The sequence below is a fragment of the Carettochelys insculpta genome, chromosome 6 (assembly GCF_033958435.1).
Source record: "Carettochelys insculpta isolate YL-2023 chromosome 6, ASM3395843v1, whole genome shotgun sequence".
In the NCBI taxonomy this organism is placed as follows: Eukaryota; Metazoa; Chordata; order Testudines; family Carettochelyidae; genus Carettochelys; species Carettochelys insculpta.
The window spans coordinates 48,104,208-48,123,293 of record NC_134142.1 but is presented as its reverse complement, the minus strand read 5'-3'; the positions used below and the strand labels follow the sequence as shown (position 1 = coordinate 48,123,293).

The window sequence follows — 19,086 nt, the reverse complement described above, 5'->3', positions numbered from 1 at the left end:
CCATAGATCTTTTATGCTCTATGGCTGATTTTTTTTAATTAGGGTGACCATCCATCCCATTTTTAACTGGACAGTCCCATATTCAAGCCCTCTTCTAAGTATCCCACCTTTAAAAAAAAATAGGCAAATTGTCCTGTAGCATTTGCTTGCCTGGAGGTCAATCGACAATCAGTGCAGGCCTTGCCAGGTCTTGTTTGCAGCCAGCAGGTGAGAGCAGGCAGGTGGGGGCTGATCAGTGTGAGCACATGTTGGCTTCAGGCTGGCAGCGAGGTAGGAAGCGGCAATGTCAGGTAAGAGTAGAGGCAGTCTTGGAGGAAGGAGGGTGAAGGGTTGGGTGTGTGTGGCACCTAAAGCAGGGTTCTCAACAGGATTGCAAGCCTTTTGAGCCTGAACCCCAGCACCTCCGATAGGTCTGAAGCAGGAGCTGCTGGGCTGAAGCCTCAGTCTCTGGCGCGCGCCCCCTGGGCTGAGCCCTGATCACCGGTGCTCCCCACACTGGCCTGAAGCCCCAGTCCCTGACACCCTGAAGCTGGGAGCTGCACTGCTGAATGCCCAAGCCCTGGGGACCCCTGCAGGACTGAAGACATGAACCAAAGAGCTGCAGCCCCAAATTGAATCCCCAGTCCTTGGTGTTCTCCCTTCATCATGCCAAGGAAGCCAGGAGCCACAGGCTGAATGCCAAAGCCCCAGCAGCCCCCGGGGAGTGGGGGAAAGGGCTCAAAGTAGGAGTCAAGGGGCGGGAGTCCTGATCCACGGCCCCACCAGTCCCGTGCCACACTGAAGCCGGGATCGGTTGAGCTGAATCCCGGATCACTGGTGCTCCTGAAGCAGCAGAAGTCCCTAGGCAGAGCTGGGGGCACTGGGGAGGTTGACACTCTCAAAAAACTTAAGTGGGAGTTCAGGGCAGTCCTGGCAACAGACCCACCCCTCCGTCTCTCCCCTCCCCTGGCCATATTGGAGGTGGGAAACCAGAGCTGGACAGTGCAGAGTAGCCGCTGCTTTAGCTGGTGCCATGGCACAGGCAGCAGTGATGCTCCCACTTCTCCTCCTGCTTCTGCCCTTCAGCACCCAGGCCCCTTTTGTCACACAACCAGTAAGAGCCACACACATGGGGACTAGCTCCCTGGCTGGCAGAGTTGTCAGGGTACAGGGTCACAGGGGAGCCCTCCTGACACAGTCTCTAGCAACCCCTTCCTTGCCCCCACAGGCCACCTGCCCTGCTTGCACACAGTCCCTAGCCACACCCTGCCTGCACCCTGAGCTACTCCCTAGCCACACACAGTCCATAGCCACACCCTGCCTGCACCCTGAGCTACTCCCTAGCCACACACAGTCCATAGCCAGGTCCCACCCGCCCCACCTAAGCTAACTGCCTATCTGCACACAGCCCCTAACTGTCCCTTCCCTTCACCCTGATCTACCAGCCTGACCACACACAGCCCCAAGCTACACCAGCCTGCACCCTGAGCTCCCCACCGCCTCCCCACCTACACACATCCCTAACTAGTCCCCTTTCCACGTGCTGAGCTACCCCATCCTTGAATCCACAGCTGTTTTCAAACTTTTTGAGCCAAATCCTGCCCCTTTTGAGTTACAATTTTTGGTTGCACCTCCCATTCCCCCCAGCCTCGAACCAAGAGAGGCTTCCAAAGCAATTGTGAATGAGCAAAATATATCAGCACTTGTGCATAACTATGTGTCAATTGGATAAATGCATGTATCGGGTTGATTGGAGAGATACCAAAGTATCCAGGCACATGCTCATTAAGCCATTTTATATACACAACTAGATATCTGTGTACACAAATAAGGGTTTGCCTAGCTCGGCACATTTTCCTTACATAATCCTCATGAGAAAATTTTGTTCTAAAGGATCATGTGAACACCCATTGATGTAAATCACATCGGATGACATGTCTGTCATTGGGCTGGTTTAAAGCTTGTAGCAAACCAGGACAGTGACCACAGACCAAAAGCATCAGTTTGTAACTTTATTTTTAATAAGTTTTTGAAGAACATAGTAAAATGTGAAAGGTGAAATTCACAGATTTTTCATGCCTACAGGTTTTTATTGCCCCTAGTAATACATGTCCTTTACTTCTTTCATCACGTGTGTGAAGAAAAATAATAGACATAATATTTAGAGATGTCTTTTGATAAAGAAAAGCTTTCCATCTCCAGAGGTGAGATTTAGCTCAAAAATATGGTGAGCAGGTTCCAGATGTATTTTTCAATTACTTTCCTTAAGTATTGACAGAGGGAAGGTTTTATCAAGGTCTTTGTGTTGTGCTTTTTTTTATAATGAGTAGACATTAGTAGAGCACAGCTAAGTGCTTATCGCTAACAGATTACTAACAGGAGCATATGGCAGGAAAAGAAATTTATATTTGTCCAAGCAATGTGGCTTGTTTAATGCTCCCACACTTACTATGAACTGTGTTTACATATACTCACAACATCTTGCACATCCATGCTGCGCAACCGGTGGTTTCTCCCCGCTTGGTGGCCGAAATAGTGTGGGTGAGCTGGGCGCTAGGACCCAGAGTTGCCGGGGGGAGCCCAACCGCCCCACCAAACAGGGGAAGGGTGCAGTTGTTGATGGGGGGCAATGCAAGCACAGCTAAGGTCCACTCTATTCCCTTGGCAGGTAGTGGCCGGAACGGGAAACGAGGCTCAGGCACAGATTAAAAAGTATAACTAGTAAACAATTTATTAACAGAAACAGCAACAAGCAAAGACACAGCAACAACAATAAAACATACACATCAGCCAACTCATATTAACTAAGAACTTAACTATACGTAACTTACAATTATAATTATTATGCTATACTCCATATGGATCACCTGTACGGTTAACTTTATTTGTCCACAAAGCAAACAAGTTAGGTTAATAAATTGGGGAAAATAAGGAAAAGTAGAGGGAATCTGAGCCGGGGCGCTACTCCCAACCCAAGTGGCTGGCAGTGGAGGCTGCTGGGGATTCTACCCGAAGCCAACCCCCTTAAGCCCCAACCTTTTCCCAGGGATCTTTTGACCCGCTCCGGGATAAATATAAAGGGAAGGGGTAAAAGGAAAAAGAAACAAGGTAGTTTTTGTTTATGCCTTACGGCACCAAATTAAGACTTTAATGCTATATCTCTAGTTAACTAATAACCCTAACAATCCTTATTTAATTAATAGCTCTAACCCTAAGACTAATTATAACTAATAGTTTTATTCAAGTGTGCTCCCAGTTGGGACGGTATGGGCTTTTTAGGCCCAGCTGTAAGGGGTCAGACCCCGGGCTCTGCCCTCCCCCTGCCAGAAGAATGGCATGGTGGTGGGTGCGACCCTCCGCCCCCTGTCAGGGGTCCCGGTGCCCACAACTATTGAAGTGTTTTTTCAAATGTATGTGATGTGCCCACTCCAATGAGAAAAGGACCGGGCCTTGCCACGAGCCTGATAGGTAAAGTTACGTGTCTCCGTATGATGGTGGATGTCCAATCCGGTGCGTTGTCCAGTCCAGATAGGGTGTCCAGTAAGTCGCGTTAGTTAGAGAGCAATGCAGACAGTGCGACGGCGAGAGGAGCAGCAGTGATGACACAGGGTCGGTGGGCTCCTGGTTTCCCTGCCGGGTACGCAGTACTCGCGGCCGGAGCCACGGGCCAGTTCGCCACCCGACAGGTACGCCAAAGAGCCCACTTGTTGCTCCTCGAAGCAAGCGCACCGCTCGTGAACGGCGAGGCACGCCGGGGCTCTGGCGCCGCTTCTGGTCCGCTGGTCTGCTCAGGCCTCCGTCAGCTGCAGCCAGCGCCGCAGCAGGTGCTGTGAATGCTGAGGTGATTTCAGCGTCTTCAGCCTGAGCCTGACCTGAGGGTCTAGTGGACGCAGCTTACGCTGCCACGCTCCCCTGTGCTGGGTAGCAGAGTTCTCATCTGCATCCCCAAGGGCCGCCGAATGGACTGACAGCCCTGAATTTATAGAGCGAGTTCATGATTATTCATTACCTGATTACCATATCCAAAATTCTATGCAGGTGTTTTCAAACAGGTCCTCTTCTTGGCCGAAGGTGCTAGAAAAGCTTACCTTGGGCCAATCAGAGGACTCTATTTCAAACCTGCACCTATGAATAATTTATGAGTTCAGGTTACGGGGGAAACCAACTGACTCAGAGTGACCGTTGGGGGGGCTGCTAAATGGCAGCCTATGAGACTTTAGATTTTTCCATGTACCTGCATTGATTTTTACACGGCCAGGGGCTTGTTTCCCCTGACACACGGGGACGATAATGCCTTAGGGATAAAAATCCCTGACAATCCGGTTTTCTATTAAAGAAGAACAGCAGCGAAACAATGGTTTCTGAAATATGTGAGTATCTGATAGAGTTAATTTAGAATCCTGTTTTATAAAAGAATTACGTTTTTCAGTGCAGAAGATTTTAATATTGCTTTTTTTCTGCTTCTTTGTGACAGCTTTACAACATTATACTTACACTCATAAAACATTAACAGTCCTACAATGATGATAAGTTTCTTGGGTTTACACTCCTGCGCCTTTAAACAGACATGTAATAGGACTGGGTGAGACTGGGAGCAGTAAGAGAGCTGGAATGAGTTTATGCACTAGCCTATGTTTGAGGTCACAACCATAGCTCTATTTGGTAAACTTATAATAGTCCCTTTGGACCAGTAGCACTAAACAGTTTGCAACGTCTATAGTAGTTTGTGGGGAGGAAATAGCTCAGGGGTTAGAGCACTGTTGTGATTCCAGGATTGTGAGCTCAAGCCTTGAGAGGGCCTTTCAAGGCTCTGGGGCAGATTACACCTTTTTTAAAAAAAAAAAAAATCTGTCATCGATGGTGATAGGTCCTGCTCTGAGGGCAGGGGATGGGACTTGATGATCTCTTGAGGTCCCTTCCAGTTCTAATTTTTTGGGAGGGAGGGATAGTCAGTAGTTAGAGCATTGGCTTTGTAAACCCAGGGTTAAGAACATAAGAACGGCCATAGTGGGTCAGACCAAAGGTCCATCTAGCCCAGTATCCTGTCTGCCAACAGTAGCCAATGCCAGGTGCCCCAGAGGAGGTGAACCGAAGACAATGATCAAGTGATTTGTCTCCTGCCATCCATCTCCCGCCTTCGACAAAAGGCTAGGCACCATATCTTGCCCCTTGCTAATAGCCATCTATGGATCTAACCTCCAAACGTTTACCAAGCTCTTTTTTAAACTCTGTTAGAGTCCTGGCCTTCACAGCATCCTCTGGCAAGGAGTTCCACAGGTTGACTGTGCGCTGTGTGAAGAAAAACTTTCTTGTATTAGTTTTGAACCTGCTACCCATTAATTTCATTTGGTGTCCTCTAGTTCTTATATTATGGCAACACGTAAATAACCTTTCTGTATTCACTTGCTCCACACCATTCATGAGTTGTGAGTAAAATACTTGAGGAGGCCTTTCAAGGGTCTGGGGTAGATTAAAAAAAAAAATCTGTCAAGGATGCTAATAGGGCCTGCTGTGAGTCCAGGGACTGTACTCTAACCTCTCAAGGGCCCTTCCAATTCTGTGAGATATGTAACAATTTCTGATCAAAACAGAGTTTGGACTAGAGCCTGATCCAGGTCCACTGACATTAATCGGAGTCTTTCTGTTAACTTCAGTGCACTCTGTTAACTCAGGAAGTGCTTTGATAGAGTGACCATCCATCCAATTTTGGGCAGTACAACCCCATATTTTGGGTGCCATCCTGGTGTCCCAATTTATTTTTCTGAAGGGGCTAATTGTCCTGTATTCCACATTTTTGCAGCGCAGGTGGCTGTGGCTGCCCCCAGTTCTGGCTTCCTGGGCGCGGGGAGCCAGGAGCCGGACCTGCATAGTGGCACAGCTGACACCCGCCTTTCCCTGGCTGGCAGGAGCTGGAAGCCAGACCCGTGCAGCAGCACTGCTGTGGCTCAGCATCCCCAAGCTGTTGGGAGCCAGGAGCCGGACCCGCGTGGTGGTATGACTGCCAACCAGCTTCTTCCAGCTGGTGGAAGCTGGGAGCTTTGCTGGCAGGGTGGCAGCCCTGTTTCTGGTGCCTTTAGTCATGGGGAGAGCCACAGCTGCCCCCCCAGAGCCCCCCAGCAGAGTGGCAGCCCCACAGGGCAGCCACCACCTGACTCCCAGGTAAGGTGTCCATCCGTCCCATTTAGGCTGGGACAGCTTCATTCCCCTGTGTCCCGTATTTGATGGGGTGGAGATATGGTCACCCTGTGCTTTAGCAGAATTTGGGAGGAAGCAGTCCAGTGGTTAACGTACAGAAGTTGCGTTAGGCTGTGTTTACACTGCAAGCAGCGAGGTGCTTTGCAATGGGGGTCAGCATACCTGAAAATAGCATTAAAGCAGCAGCGCAGGCTGCACAAGCCCATCTGGGGACTCTGTGTATAGACTTGCATTTCTAGCCCATGCTGCAGCCTGTGCCACTAAATCGTCACAGCAATTTTTCAATTAAGGCTAGCACAGGTATGTCTGCCAGAGTTGCCAATTACACATCCAGTTGCAATGTAGTCTGTATCTCTCATGAGTGCAACAACCACTCGCAGATATTTTATAATGCAGAGAAAACACAGCCTCACCTTGTTCTATAATTCATTCAAAAATGTAAATGTTCTTTCACAGTAGACAGTAATTTTAAACAGTGACTCAGGTTAGTGCACATTTATTGAAAAGAAACGTTTAGAAAGAAAGTTAGAGACATAATGCCACTTCATTTACCCTAAGTTTTCTGAATTCTGCTTATTGTTTGAAAAGTATTTATATCTCAGTCTCAGTATTGTCTGTCACAAAGCCATGTATATTTCCACTTAATCTGCTATAAAGTCACAGTACTTGGTATTGGTCTGCTGGTATGGGATTGATAAGACAAGAATCTTAGCCACTTGGAGGTAATTTATCCAAAAATGTCTACCAGTTCGAATGCTAGTTTCAGTTGACTCAGGGTTAAAAATGGTGACAGACAGAATAGTGCTAAGGCCCTGGCAGCTAAAACTGGCATTACCACCAGTTTGGTTTGTCCCAGAATGCGCTTATGTGGAAATAGATGTTTCAACCATGAGAACTTGACTTAAACTGGGGCTCCTGTTTCTTTGTAATACTGAGTCAACAGAACAGCTGTTAGAACAGCCAGGAATTTGTTGCAGATTTTCCCAGAGCAACAGCCAAATTCAGTTTTAATCTGACCTCTCCCAAAATGTGAAGCAGTTTGAACCTGAGGACATGGTTCAGTTCATTATAGACTTAGGGGCAAGCTGTATAGCTTGAATCCAGATACAAACTTCCCAGAGATCAGCACTGGTTGGCTGTGGCTACGCTAGAAGAGGTGGTCTGACAAAACATCTACCGACAGAGTGGGGCCATACACTAAAGCAGACTGAAAGAGCAACCCGCTCTGTCGACAGAGCGGCTGGACTGCCCAGCCACTCTCAACAAAACAGGCAACTGGAAGCACAGCAGACAGGGCTGCACTGTGTCCTGGAAGCCCTGTCTGTGGCCAGAACGCTCCCCAGAGTGTCCACGCAGCCTTTTTGTAGACAGAATCTGTCAACAAAACACATTTTGTGTGTGGGTCTGCAGCAAGTTTTGTTGACCAAACTCCAGTTTTGTCGAAAAAACTCACTAGCGTAGCCATAGCCATTGAGGATAACAGCATTAGCTTTCAGTAATCTCCAGAGCGCTGATACTAACTCAGAGCTGCAGTTTCAGTGAGAGATGAAAGAGAAACTGGATACTGATTTCGTAAGTACTTGTTCAGAAACAAATCTTTTTTGATTTTTAGCAATAAATTACATAGAGTATTCCAAAAATACATGTGGGAGATAACAAGTAAATCTTACATAAGATAGATATCAAAGTTTTCCCCAAATGCTAATGTCAACTTCAAACATTTTAGGATAAATATAAAAGCAATTTTTAAAGGAATGCCTAGGACATTGAGCATAGGATTAGTTTTGACATTATTTCTGATTTCATTAAACCGCAGCATTTTCCAAAGCATTTACAGATTTGTAATACTGAAGTAATCTGAAGTTGCATGATAAAATGAGAGAGATAATGGTAAATAAGCATATGTGTAAGCCTAGCTAGAAGGAGCAAAGTATGCCGTTTAGCGTCCCTCCTGTGAAGTAAATTCTGTTTCTTTGAGCTATTTCTTCATTAGTTAATAAGGTCTTGCAAAAATGTGTGTTTGAAGTGGCATTTTTGCATCCTGACCTCTAGGAATGTTTTCGAGTACTCACAAAATAGTTTTCCCTCTGAAGGTTCATTAAGTATGAATTTAGGTAGTAATTACCTCAGGTGTGGTGTGGGTGATCATAAGCCTACAACTGAAATGGCAAAAACCATAAGATAATTATCCTCCCCACTCTGAATCACCTCACTGATTGTGGTCACAAATGTGAAAAACTGGATAGATGAGATTTTTTTTTAAGATTGTGATTTTAAAATAAAAACAATTTCCAGCTTTAATTCATTAGTCTATTGGCTTAAATGAGATTTAATATTTGGTGCACTACATGGTTTAAGAGATTCTCAGTGGACCACAGACCTGGTATCTGGAATCCAGGCTGATACTGAGAGGCAGGCAGGGTGAAAGGTGTGGACAGTTTTCACGGCCATTGTCCATGATGTCCCTGGGTGTGAATATAGCCCAGATCTATCAGTCTGATACCTGTCACAAGTACCATTTGTTTTTCCAAGAACAATCATTTTATTTGTCCAGAGTAAGACTTCTCAAGCAGTTGAGTCGGAAATTATGGATTAGTCCTTTACTATAGTTTCATAATCATTCAGCTTCAGCAAATGCAGCCATTGGACCTCCTGGGTATATTTTGCTTAGTGTTCATTGTGTAAATAGGGGAACGGAAACCTCAGCCTCTCATTCAGCTGTGAAAGTTCTCAGCACATGCATAGTGCATTAAGCTAACTCACTGCTTGACTAGTAACTCTGCAACCGTAAAATGTGGTATCTGTGCAGAGAACTGGTTCAAGGTGCTGCAGTTGAACCCATTGATCACTTGCAGCTCATGCTTCTTCTATTGCCACCACAAAGAAGTAACTCTAGGGTGTAAGTAGTGTCTCTGAGATGTAGATGACTGGCAATTCAATTAAATGCATCCTGGAAAAGTTTCAAAACTGCTGGTCCTTTTGTCTTGCATTTTAATCTCTGAATATTTTAAAATTAGTCTTCCCTTTCTACTCTCATTACTTCATCTTTATATCTCTGACTTCATTCCCTTGATTTTCTAATTTGTCCTTCCTTTTTTTCTTTGGAAAAAAATCAATAACACAGAAGTTCTGAGTTTTAGATTTGATAAATTGAAACATTTTGCTATTATGTACTTTTCTTCCTTCTTGCCATGAGGACATTTAGGACATGTTGACAGCCAATATTAATAAGCTTAACACTGATCCTGTCGGTTACTAAATTTAATTTTTGACAGAGTTAAGTGCTCTTTAGAATAACAATGTTGTCCTTTTAAAATGATGTCCCATTTGCATCATGAATTCACTAGAGTTTCTTTTATTCTTTGTCTTTTGCAGGTGATCCATATAACAGGCCGGTTACGACTGAGAGTGTCATTGTCCCATGGGAGGACAGTCCCTAGCCAAATCATGGGGCTTGTAGTTGTGGCTCACGCTTTGCCTCCTCCTACAATCAATGAAGTCAGAATCGACTGCCACATGTTTGTTACTCGCGTAAATATGGACCTCAATATCATTTACTGTGAAAATAGGTACAGCATCTCTGCTCTTTTCAGTATTGCATGTGTACTATATATTCCATGGCTTGGTGAACAGTGGAGATCAGACTCTGTAGTTCCAACCTGGTACCAGATCGGAGTACTCAATTCACTGTTGTTGTTATTAATTATTGAAAACAGGGCAACATGAAGGAGATTTATTTTAACATTGGCATAATAAGTTGCATGATGTCTTTATGTTTGGAAGTGAAAAAAAGGACAAAATCTACTATTTCAAGTTTAATGACCCTATATTCCTGAAATGCTTTGCAGAAGAGGCCATCTCATTTGAAATTTTATCTCTGCCTGTTGGAATGGAGGATGTGGTTGCTAGAAGGGGTCAGATGGAGCAGGTGACAGGTTTGTGACAGATAACATCTTTGGAAGCAAGAGTGGGGTGGGGGATTGTGGAATCAGATTGGATGGTGACTTGCAGAGCACAAGGAGAAAGGGTATGGACAAATTTGAGAGATCCAACAGAGGGCAATGAAAATTATTAGGGGACCTAAGGCACATGACCTATGAGAAGAGACTGAAGTAACTGCTTATTTAGTCTGCAGAAGTGGGGGGAGGGCTCACTTTGATAGCATCCTTCAGCTATCTGAAGGATGGAGCCAGGATAGTCTCAATGGGAACAGATGAGAGAACAAGAAAAAGTGGTCTCAGGTTGCAGTGTCAGAAGACTAGGTTGGATATTAGGAAAAACTACTTCACTAGGAAGATGCTGAAGCACTAGAATGAGTTTCTTAAAGTGGTGGTTGAATTTCTGGTTTTAGATGTTCTTATGGCCAGATTTGACAAAGCCCTAGTTTGGATGATTTAGTTAGTGTTGGCCATGATTTGAGCAGGGGGTTGGACAAGATGATCTCCTGAAGGCTCTTCCAACCCTAATCTTCTGTGGTTCTGTGAAAGTGTGGAGTGGGAACAGGTATTGGGTGACAGGTTGAGTAAGGGTTGGATGAAGTGGAGAAAAGGGCCTATGGAGCACTGGAGTTCCCAGTGCGCATCTGGGAATATGGGAAAGAATGGACAGAAGAGCTGAGAAGGGAGCTGGCTTGAGTGTAGTCCAGAGGGCACTCAGAGGCTGGGTTCCTTAAGTTTTGAAGAAAATTAGGAGAAAGCAGAAGAGGTAACCAAGTACCCATTGACAGCTATAGTTGAATTGGCAACAGGCTACAATGCAGCCCTGTGATGTGAGAGCAGCAATGGCATACCATAATTAGAAGGTTAAAATTCTCTACTATAGACTCCAATTCAGGAATTATGGCCATTGTGGACAGCATTTAAGCATATACATAGATGCTCTTCTGAAAAGGGATAGACATAAGCCTGTGCTTGTATGCTCAACTGAGTCAAAGCCTTAAGCCATTTTAAAATCAGTGTTCAGTTTCAGTTAATTATCTTAAACGATCACAATCTAAACTATTTTTGAAATAACAATAGTATTTTGCAACTAGAAAGCACATTTCAACCAGGATCTCAAATCACTTTACATGGGTGGGAGATACTGTCCTAATTTTTTAAACTGGGAATACTAAACCACGGAAAGCAATTTGTTCAAGATTACATAAAGAGTTAATGGGAAAATTAGAGTTAGAATACTGGCTTCCTGCCTGCAAGTACACCGCACTAACTTCTAGATTATGTAGTGTTAACAGAGATAGTTTAGGAGATTAGTAGATGCAACAGATACAGATGCAACACATCCTTCCTTAGACAGAAGGAAGGGTTACCAGTTAGCGTAGATAATTTAAAGGATTAGTAGTAGCATACAGATGGAATCTTTTGTCATAGTCATTGGATTGAATCTAACCTGTCTTGATAGTGATGGAAAGTCATTACCATCTGACAGTTCTTCAATGGCCTCCATGAAATGAGTTGTTGGTATCTGTCCAGTTCCTAGTGAATAGGTCTCCTCTTCAAGAAATCAGGCCCCTGCCCAGTTTTAGACATACCTTAGTTCACAGCCTCAACAAAGAGCCCAAAAATTGTATGCATGTCGGAAACGAACTACCCTTTCAGAACAGGTGTGAGATTAGTTGATCGAGCAGTGGCTGGAAGATTTCCTTTGCTGTCAGTCCAGCATTCTGTATGAGTACAAATTGTTTTTTAAAAGATTATTTTTTAAAAAACTTCCCAGTATAGCTGTATCATCATTTAGCATAAGGCCTTCATATTCCTGTGAGAGGAGCCTTTGAGAAACCTAAGCTAGATAACAGTCCAGGCACTGAGCACTGTTTGAGGATTGTGACCACCTGGGAAAAGCTGATAGCCAAAGGTGTAGTGAAGCCAGTAAATTTAGTGGTCATTGTTTATTCACCAGGAAGTTCCCTGTGCTAAGTGTCTTATAAGGTGTCATTAGAGAAGGCTTTATCAAGTAACTGTTTTTCTGTTTGTTGGTGGTGGTTATTTCAAATGTTACAACACTGCATTCATGTGGTGTCGCTAAAATTAACGATGAGGCATCTGCACTTTGTGCCTCTTCATGGGACTGCAACAGGCCCATCAACAGGTGGGGACACGGGGGGCAACTGCAGAGGGGCCTGCCGTTTCAAAGGGGCTCAGAGCTCCTGGCTGCTGCCACAGTATCAGTGGCGCTACTTGGGAGCTCTGAGCCCCTTGGAAAGCTGCAGGAGTGTCACTCCACCATTCCACATGACTTCTGACGGCGGAGGGATACTGTCACCCTGCTCTAGGCAGTGCTAACAGCTGATTGTCCTTGGCCCTGCCGCTTCCAGCCAAGGTGCCATCCCTTCTGGGGGGGGGTGGAACCGGGCCCCCACACACACCTTGCCCCCAAGTCCCCAGTGACTGCTGGCCCTCCTGGATTGCAGAGAAGGATTTAGCAGAAGTACCACTGATGGGACTGTAGGGAATGTTGGTAGCTCACTTGGATAACAGGAATTCCACTGGATTAGTGGCACCACAGCAAATGATCATTTTGATTTAGTTTTCTAAATATGGAGTTAGATGTTTCATTTACTCAATCAAGTAGAACATTGTGTCCATTGTTTTTATTTTCTTAAGAGTCATAATTCTGGGTGCAGGGGGAATCATGTAAAGATGTGTGAAAGAGTTTACTTTTGGAGAGCAAACACTGAGGACTGAATCTTCATTCTAAACTGGTCAGCTGCCTGCACAGCCACAGCTACTAACACTTTAGTCAGAGTGAGAAGCTGCACACACATACATGGCCTGGTACTCCCCCACTGTTGGGTTTTGTCTCTCTTGGTCAGCATGGTTCACCAAATTACCCACATTCCCAAAGGATCTGCAGAGAGAGTCTCCGGTATGGAGCCTCCTTTACTTGGCCTGCTTAATAATGAGCACCCTGGCTCTAAGCCAGCAAAGCACTTAGGCATTGAAGTCAATGGGACTCTTCATGAGCTTAAAGTTAAGCATGAACTTACCGGCTTTATGGTATCAGGGCAAGTGTACTTGGCACTCATTTGAATCAAGCCCCCACTCCTCAATCAGCTGCTGTTTTTAGCTGTCAGGACTGCTCTGGAACATGGAAAGCCATGGGATTTGGCTTTATATTAATTAATTAAGCAACTTACTATCAAGTTCTTTTCCAAAGGTTTAGTAATGCTACATTTATAGCCCAATTTTGATTTTTTATGATTTCCATAACAAAATCATTCCCATTCATGTAATCACAAAAGTGATTTACTTTGCTGTCTCTCGGGTCTCATTTTGGTGACCTTGATAGACACAGAGCATCACTTATATCTTGTCAATTGTCTTTTTTTTTTAGTTAAAAAAACCAACCCTCTTTTCTTCTTAAATCTGAACTGAATAGCATTTTCCTCATGTTATTCTTGAACTCATAGGTTGTGAATCAGGTTCCACGAATCACTTGCTTTATTTAACTTACTGTTCTTCTAATCACAATATTTTCTGACACTGAGATCGTGTAAAAGGCCAAGTGAAGAAACAAGTGCACAATGTGACTAGGTTATTATTCAGAGACTTACTTGGACCTTTCAGTATTAATACAAAAAAGACTTAGTTTAAAGAAAGTCTTCAAGGTTGCAATGGTTAAGCTCTCCAGTTAGAAAATGCCATACAACCTTATTTCTTCCCTCTTGTACAGATGCATTATACTAGTCTTTAATTACATAGACATACTATTTTTTCTGCATTTAACGTACAAGATGGATGGTACTCCATGCATGCAGCAAGTGTTCAATAGTTTTTTATTGCCTTTATTCAATATTTTGATCCATGTCTTTACTGCACAGCAGCTAAACCCTGCACTGACGACTGAAATTTACTAATTTCCTCAGTCTTTTCCGCATTGTATCGAACTGTCTCACAATCATCAGTTAATTTATTTTTCACAATTCCCTATGAGACAGAATTAATATGAGGAAAGGGAGAAAAAGAGAGAATAAGGACAGTTTGCAGAAATGACTGCTCATTTGTGGTGCTTCAGTGACTGGGCTCCTGCCCTGAGATCTCTTGGACCTGTTTTTTTCCTAGGAATTGTGTATCCACAGCTCCCACTGACTTCAGTTGTAGCTGTGAGTGGTCTCGTCTTTGGAAAAACAGGCCCCAGATGTCTCAAATTAGTCACCCAAAAATGAGAAACACACAGTTAGTGGCCAGTGGTAACATTTTAGTTGTAGGTCACTTGCCAAGCATCAGACAGGAATTCTGTGGCCAGGGATAGACTCCAGTTCTCCAGGGTGGCATCCACTGCCTTAACCACTAAACTGTCTCTTCTCTTTTTGCAGGGCCCCCTATTTCATTCTTGAGACATGATCCAGCTTCTGTAGTGCAAAGTGAACATTAGAATTTTGTAGCACAAAATGTCTAACAAGTTCTCATAAACAATTGCAAATGGTGATTTTTCTGTTACTTAGAATTGAGCCAAAAGTGAATATATTTTCATGAAGACAGCAAGTACAGGATTCAAAACATGGATGCATTAGCATTCTTCAGAAATTGTTAGGTTTTTTTTAAATAATGGGAATTGTTAGGTAAATGGAATACAGATGTTAGTCAAAACCTATTCACCCAGATTTCTATATTGTGGTACATAGATCTCTTATTGCATTTAGAGCTATATTTACAACTAACTAACCTACTGTAGCAGAAATTACTGAACCATTTTATTCATTGCTTAACTACTGGTCATCAGGGAAGTACCCAGTCATGATCACAATTATGCTATTCAAAGAGATTGTGGGTATGCCTACATAGTAGCATTATTCCAAAATAAGATATTCCGAAATACCTATTCTGAAATAGCTTATTTCAGAATAACACAGCTGCACACAAAGATGCATTTTGAAATACAACTTAGCTATTTCAAAATACGTTCTCTACACACATAGACCGTATTTTTTTTAAATAGACTCTATTCCCTGTGGCTGCATATACACTGCACGTCCCTTTCCGAAGGGGAATGTAAATGCAGCCAATTGAAAATGCAAGTGAGGCGCAGGTGTAAATATCTCATTCCTCATTTGCATACTCCCCACGATCTCACTTCTGAAAGAGGCTGCTTTCAAAACTCAAACAGCTGTGTAGACAGGATTCCTAGGAAAGGAAATCGTGCTTTTGAAAGCACCTTTCTTCATAATTTTTTTGCATGGCTTCCTGGCTTCTGCAAGCCCGGGGGAGCCAGGAACCAGGCTGCAGCCTGCTGCCTGTCTCTCCTTGACTTGCATGAAAATTTCAGTTATGTGGGAGTTGCAGGAGGTTACGCAGGGGTTACTGTTGGAAGGTATCTTCTGACTAGGGTGACCATCCGTCCCGCTTTTGGTGAGACAGCCCTGTATTTTGGGCACCAAGAAGGCATTCTGACTTACTTTAACAAAGGGGCTAATTACCTTATATTCAGCCCCCTGCTGGCACACAGGTGCAGCTGCTGGCCAGAGAGCATGTGGAGAGCACATGCTCTCATGCTGGCCAGTCACACCAGAGGGAACCACCAGGAGGCCCTGCAGAGGGAGAGGTATGTTGGGGCATGCGGGGGTGGCTGCCTCCTCCTTCCTGGCTACCCGAGGCATGGAGCAACCAGGGAGATCAACTGAGGCAGCAGCTCTTGGTGGCAGCAGCCAGGGAGCTGCCCTCCCGCCCCTCCCTGCCACATATCTCCCTGTCCCGTATTTGGGTTAGAGAAATATTGTCAACCTACTTCTGACAACATTTCTGTCAATAGATTGCGTCCAGACACAAAAGTGGATTGCTCCATCGATCTGCTCTGTCGACAGAGAGCAGCCAGACTGCCCAGCTGCTCTTTCAACAGAATGGCCAACTGGAAGCACAGCAGCCAGGACTGTCCAGTGACCCGGAAGCCCTGTCTGTTGACAGAGGGAACCCCGGAGCATCCATACAGCTTTTTTGTTGACAGATTCTGCCGAGAAAGGCATTCTGCCTTGTGGGGGAGAGGCAGAAGGCTGATGACCAGAGTGCCGAGTTCGGTCAACAGTATGTCAACAGAATGCATTTTTAGTGTGGACGCTCCATGGGTTTTGTCAACAAAACTCTCTAGTGTAGACATAGCCTACATGTATAAGGGGAGAGCAAGCAAATCAGTGGCCCCTTGTGGATGAGCAGTCAGAATTCCTGGTATAAACCAATCGGCCAGGCATGCCTGCTAGAAGGGAGCTTGTGCAGCCCTCCCGAGTGAGTCCCCACCTTTCCCGAAACCATGCACCAGCCACCCAATGTGTGGGGAGAGGGCCATGGGAACAGATGGTTGAGGGACTAACCCTTTGGTAAAACATATTGTTCTCAATAATGAGAAATTGATGGGAAGTGTACTGACTTGACATGTTTTTATTACAGCCCAGCTCTTACAGACCCTGGTTTTATTGCACTAATTCATGGACTTTAGAAATAGTACTGTAATTGTAATCTCAGTCATATCAATTGGAGATGTGTCCATTCACATTCTGAGAGATCTGCATAATAAACAATACTATTTCTAAGTCTACATGTCAGCGCCTCACAAAGCTTTCCCTAAAAGCTAGATGTTCTAGTTAGACAAAATACACATTTGGTAGGAAAACCCTATATTTCAAATCCAAAAATTTGATTCTACTTTTAAAAAATAAAAGGTTTTCAAATGTTTGTATAAACCAAGCTGGTCCATCCAACATGTTTTTCAGTTTTTGTTATATTTTTCTCTGTTAGTGCCTGAGGACACCAACATCTTGACAATCAATGACAAACACACACACCAGAAAGAGCTGCTGAGAGGGTTTAAAAGTTTCTGTGTGGAGTAAACCACAAAGTCCCAGTTGAAAGAGCCAGGAGCGAAAGCTGAGTTCCCAAAAGAATAAGAATAAAAAAGATAACACCCCCAGGCATCTTCATGTTTCAGCATTTAAATTATATCCCTTGAAATGTCAGTTTGGACTTGGTGCCAAGAAATGGTTGAAGAGCTTTTTTCATGAATATACCCAATGGAAGACGAAGCTGTTGAAATGAAAGGTGTCTCTAATCATTTGGTATAAACATAACATGTTTTTATTGTATTATATAACCTTGAATTATCTGGGTTTTTAATGAGGATTTTGAATTATTTCTGATGCTTTGTAATTTCATGAAAGTATATTGTCTTGGTGTTTGTTCTGGGGGTGGGTAGTGCTCTGCAGCTTTGCTTTCCATTTATTTAAATGGACTGATTTCAGCAGGTTTCTCTATAAATAAAACAGTTTTTATTTTAAAGAACATATCTTGTTTATACAGGTATTCCACTCGAATAAATAGCAGTGACTTGGTGGTTATACTGCAGTAATGAAAAGTCTTTCTGTAGATTTCTATTTCTATCATTTGACAGTTCCTGTATTTTCTACTTCTTAAATTACAGACTTTATTTTTTTCCTTTGTAGGATTAGTGATTACATGGATCTGACCCCTGTAGATATTGTAGGGAAAAGATGTTACCACTTCATTCATGCTGAAGATGTGGAAGGGATCAGGCATAGTCACTTAGACTGTAAGTACCTCATTTTTTGTCAAAATAACCTGGCACAATACCTGATTGCGGTTGAACTGTTATTGACATGTCCTGATTATGGCTTTTCGTACTGCATCTACCTTTTTGTTTTAGTATATTGGAGGATGGTTTAAAAGTAACTTTTTTGCTGTGTATTTTCAAGTAACTTCCTTAAATAGACAAGAGTCTCAGAGTACATGGGAATGTGGAATAATTTAGATTTGTATTGTGATGGTCTCTAACAGCTGTTCAGGTCCGTATGCTGGTCATTATTTTACTTCAAAGAGGCATTGTTCTGATGAAATTAGACAAAGGTTTCTAACCATAAGAAAAGTGAAGTTCTGGAACAGCATTTTATAGAGATTACTAGGGGCAAAAAAAACTGAACTTGTTTCAGGATTGAACTTGATAAGAAGTTTTTGGAGGGGATGGTACAAGGAGGTTGCCTATAATGGCATATGACCTGTCTGTGGCTGCAATTAGCAAATACAGCAAACTCTTTCATATCTGGCATTCTATTATCTGGAACTCTCAAATAACCAGCATTTTAACCATAAGTAAATTGTAGTTACATTTACAGTGTAGTGAAAGTAAATACAAATAAATACAGCAAATATAGTACAAGTTTACAGTGTACAATACTACTGTTGTTGGTAAATAAAGTACTCTGCATACATTTTTGTTTGTTTCTTAATCTTGTTTTTCTTTAGTGTTATGCATTGCTAGGTATACCTCTCTGTTCTCCAGAATATTTGACTATCTCGCAACCTCCCGGTCCTGGGGCTGCCTGATATGAAAGAGTGTACTATACTGTTAATGGCTGGAGATAGGATACTAGATGGGGAGGACTCTATGGTTGTGTCTAGACGGCTACGTCTACACGTGAAGCCTACATCGAAGTAGCTTATTTCGATGTAGCGACATCGAAATAGGCTATTTCGATGAATAACGTCTACAGGTCCTCCAGGGCTGGCAACGTCGACGTTCAACATCGACGTTGCGCAGCACCACATCGAAATAGGCGCTGCGAGGGAACGTCTACATGCCAAAGTAGCACACATCGAAATAAGGGTGCCAGGCACAGCTGCAGACAGGGTCACAGGACGGACTCAACAGCAAGCCGCTCCCTTAAAGGGCCCCTCCCAGACACAGTTGCACTAAACAACACAAGGTCCACAGAGCTGACAACTGGTTGCAGACCCTGTGCATGCAGCATGGATCCCCAGCTGCAGCAGCAGCAGCCAGAAGCCCTGGGCTAAGAGCTGCTGCACACGCTGACCATAGAGCCCCGCAGGGGCTGGAGAGAGAGCGTCTCTCAACCCCTCAGCTGATGGCCGCCATGGCGGACCCTGCTATTTCGATGTTGCGGGACGCGGATCG

General features: G+C 43.9%; 1 protein-coding gene across 4 annotated transcripts in view; it reads left to right on the top strand.

The window, feature by feature from the left end:
• The window catches only part of NPAS3 (neuronal PAS domain protein 3), an 870,281-nt gene that overhangs the window by 812,326 nt on the left and 38,869 nt on the right, over nucleotides 1-19,086 (top strand). For all 4 annotated transcript variants that reach the window (XM_074996867.1, XM_074996866.1, XM_074996865.1 and 1 more), the window contains 2 exons: nucleotides 9,550-9,743; nucleotides 17,600-17,706. In XM_074996867.1, the coding sequence (XP_074852968.1) occupies nucleotides 9,550-9,743; nucleotides 17,600-17,706 (301 nt within the window). The remainder of the gene's footprint in view (nucleotides 1-9,549; nucleotides 9,744-17,599; nucleotides 17,707-19,086) is intronic.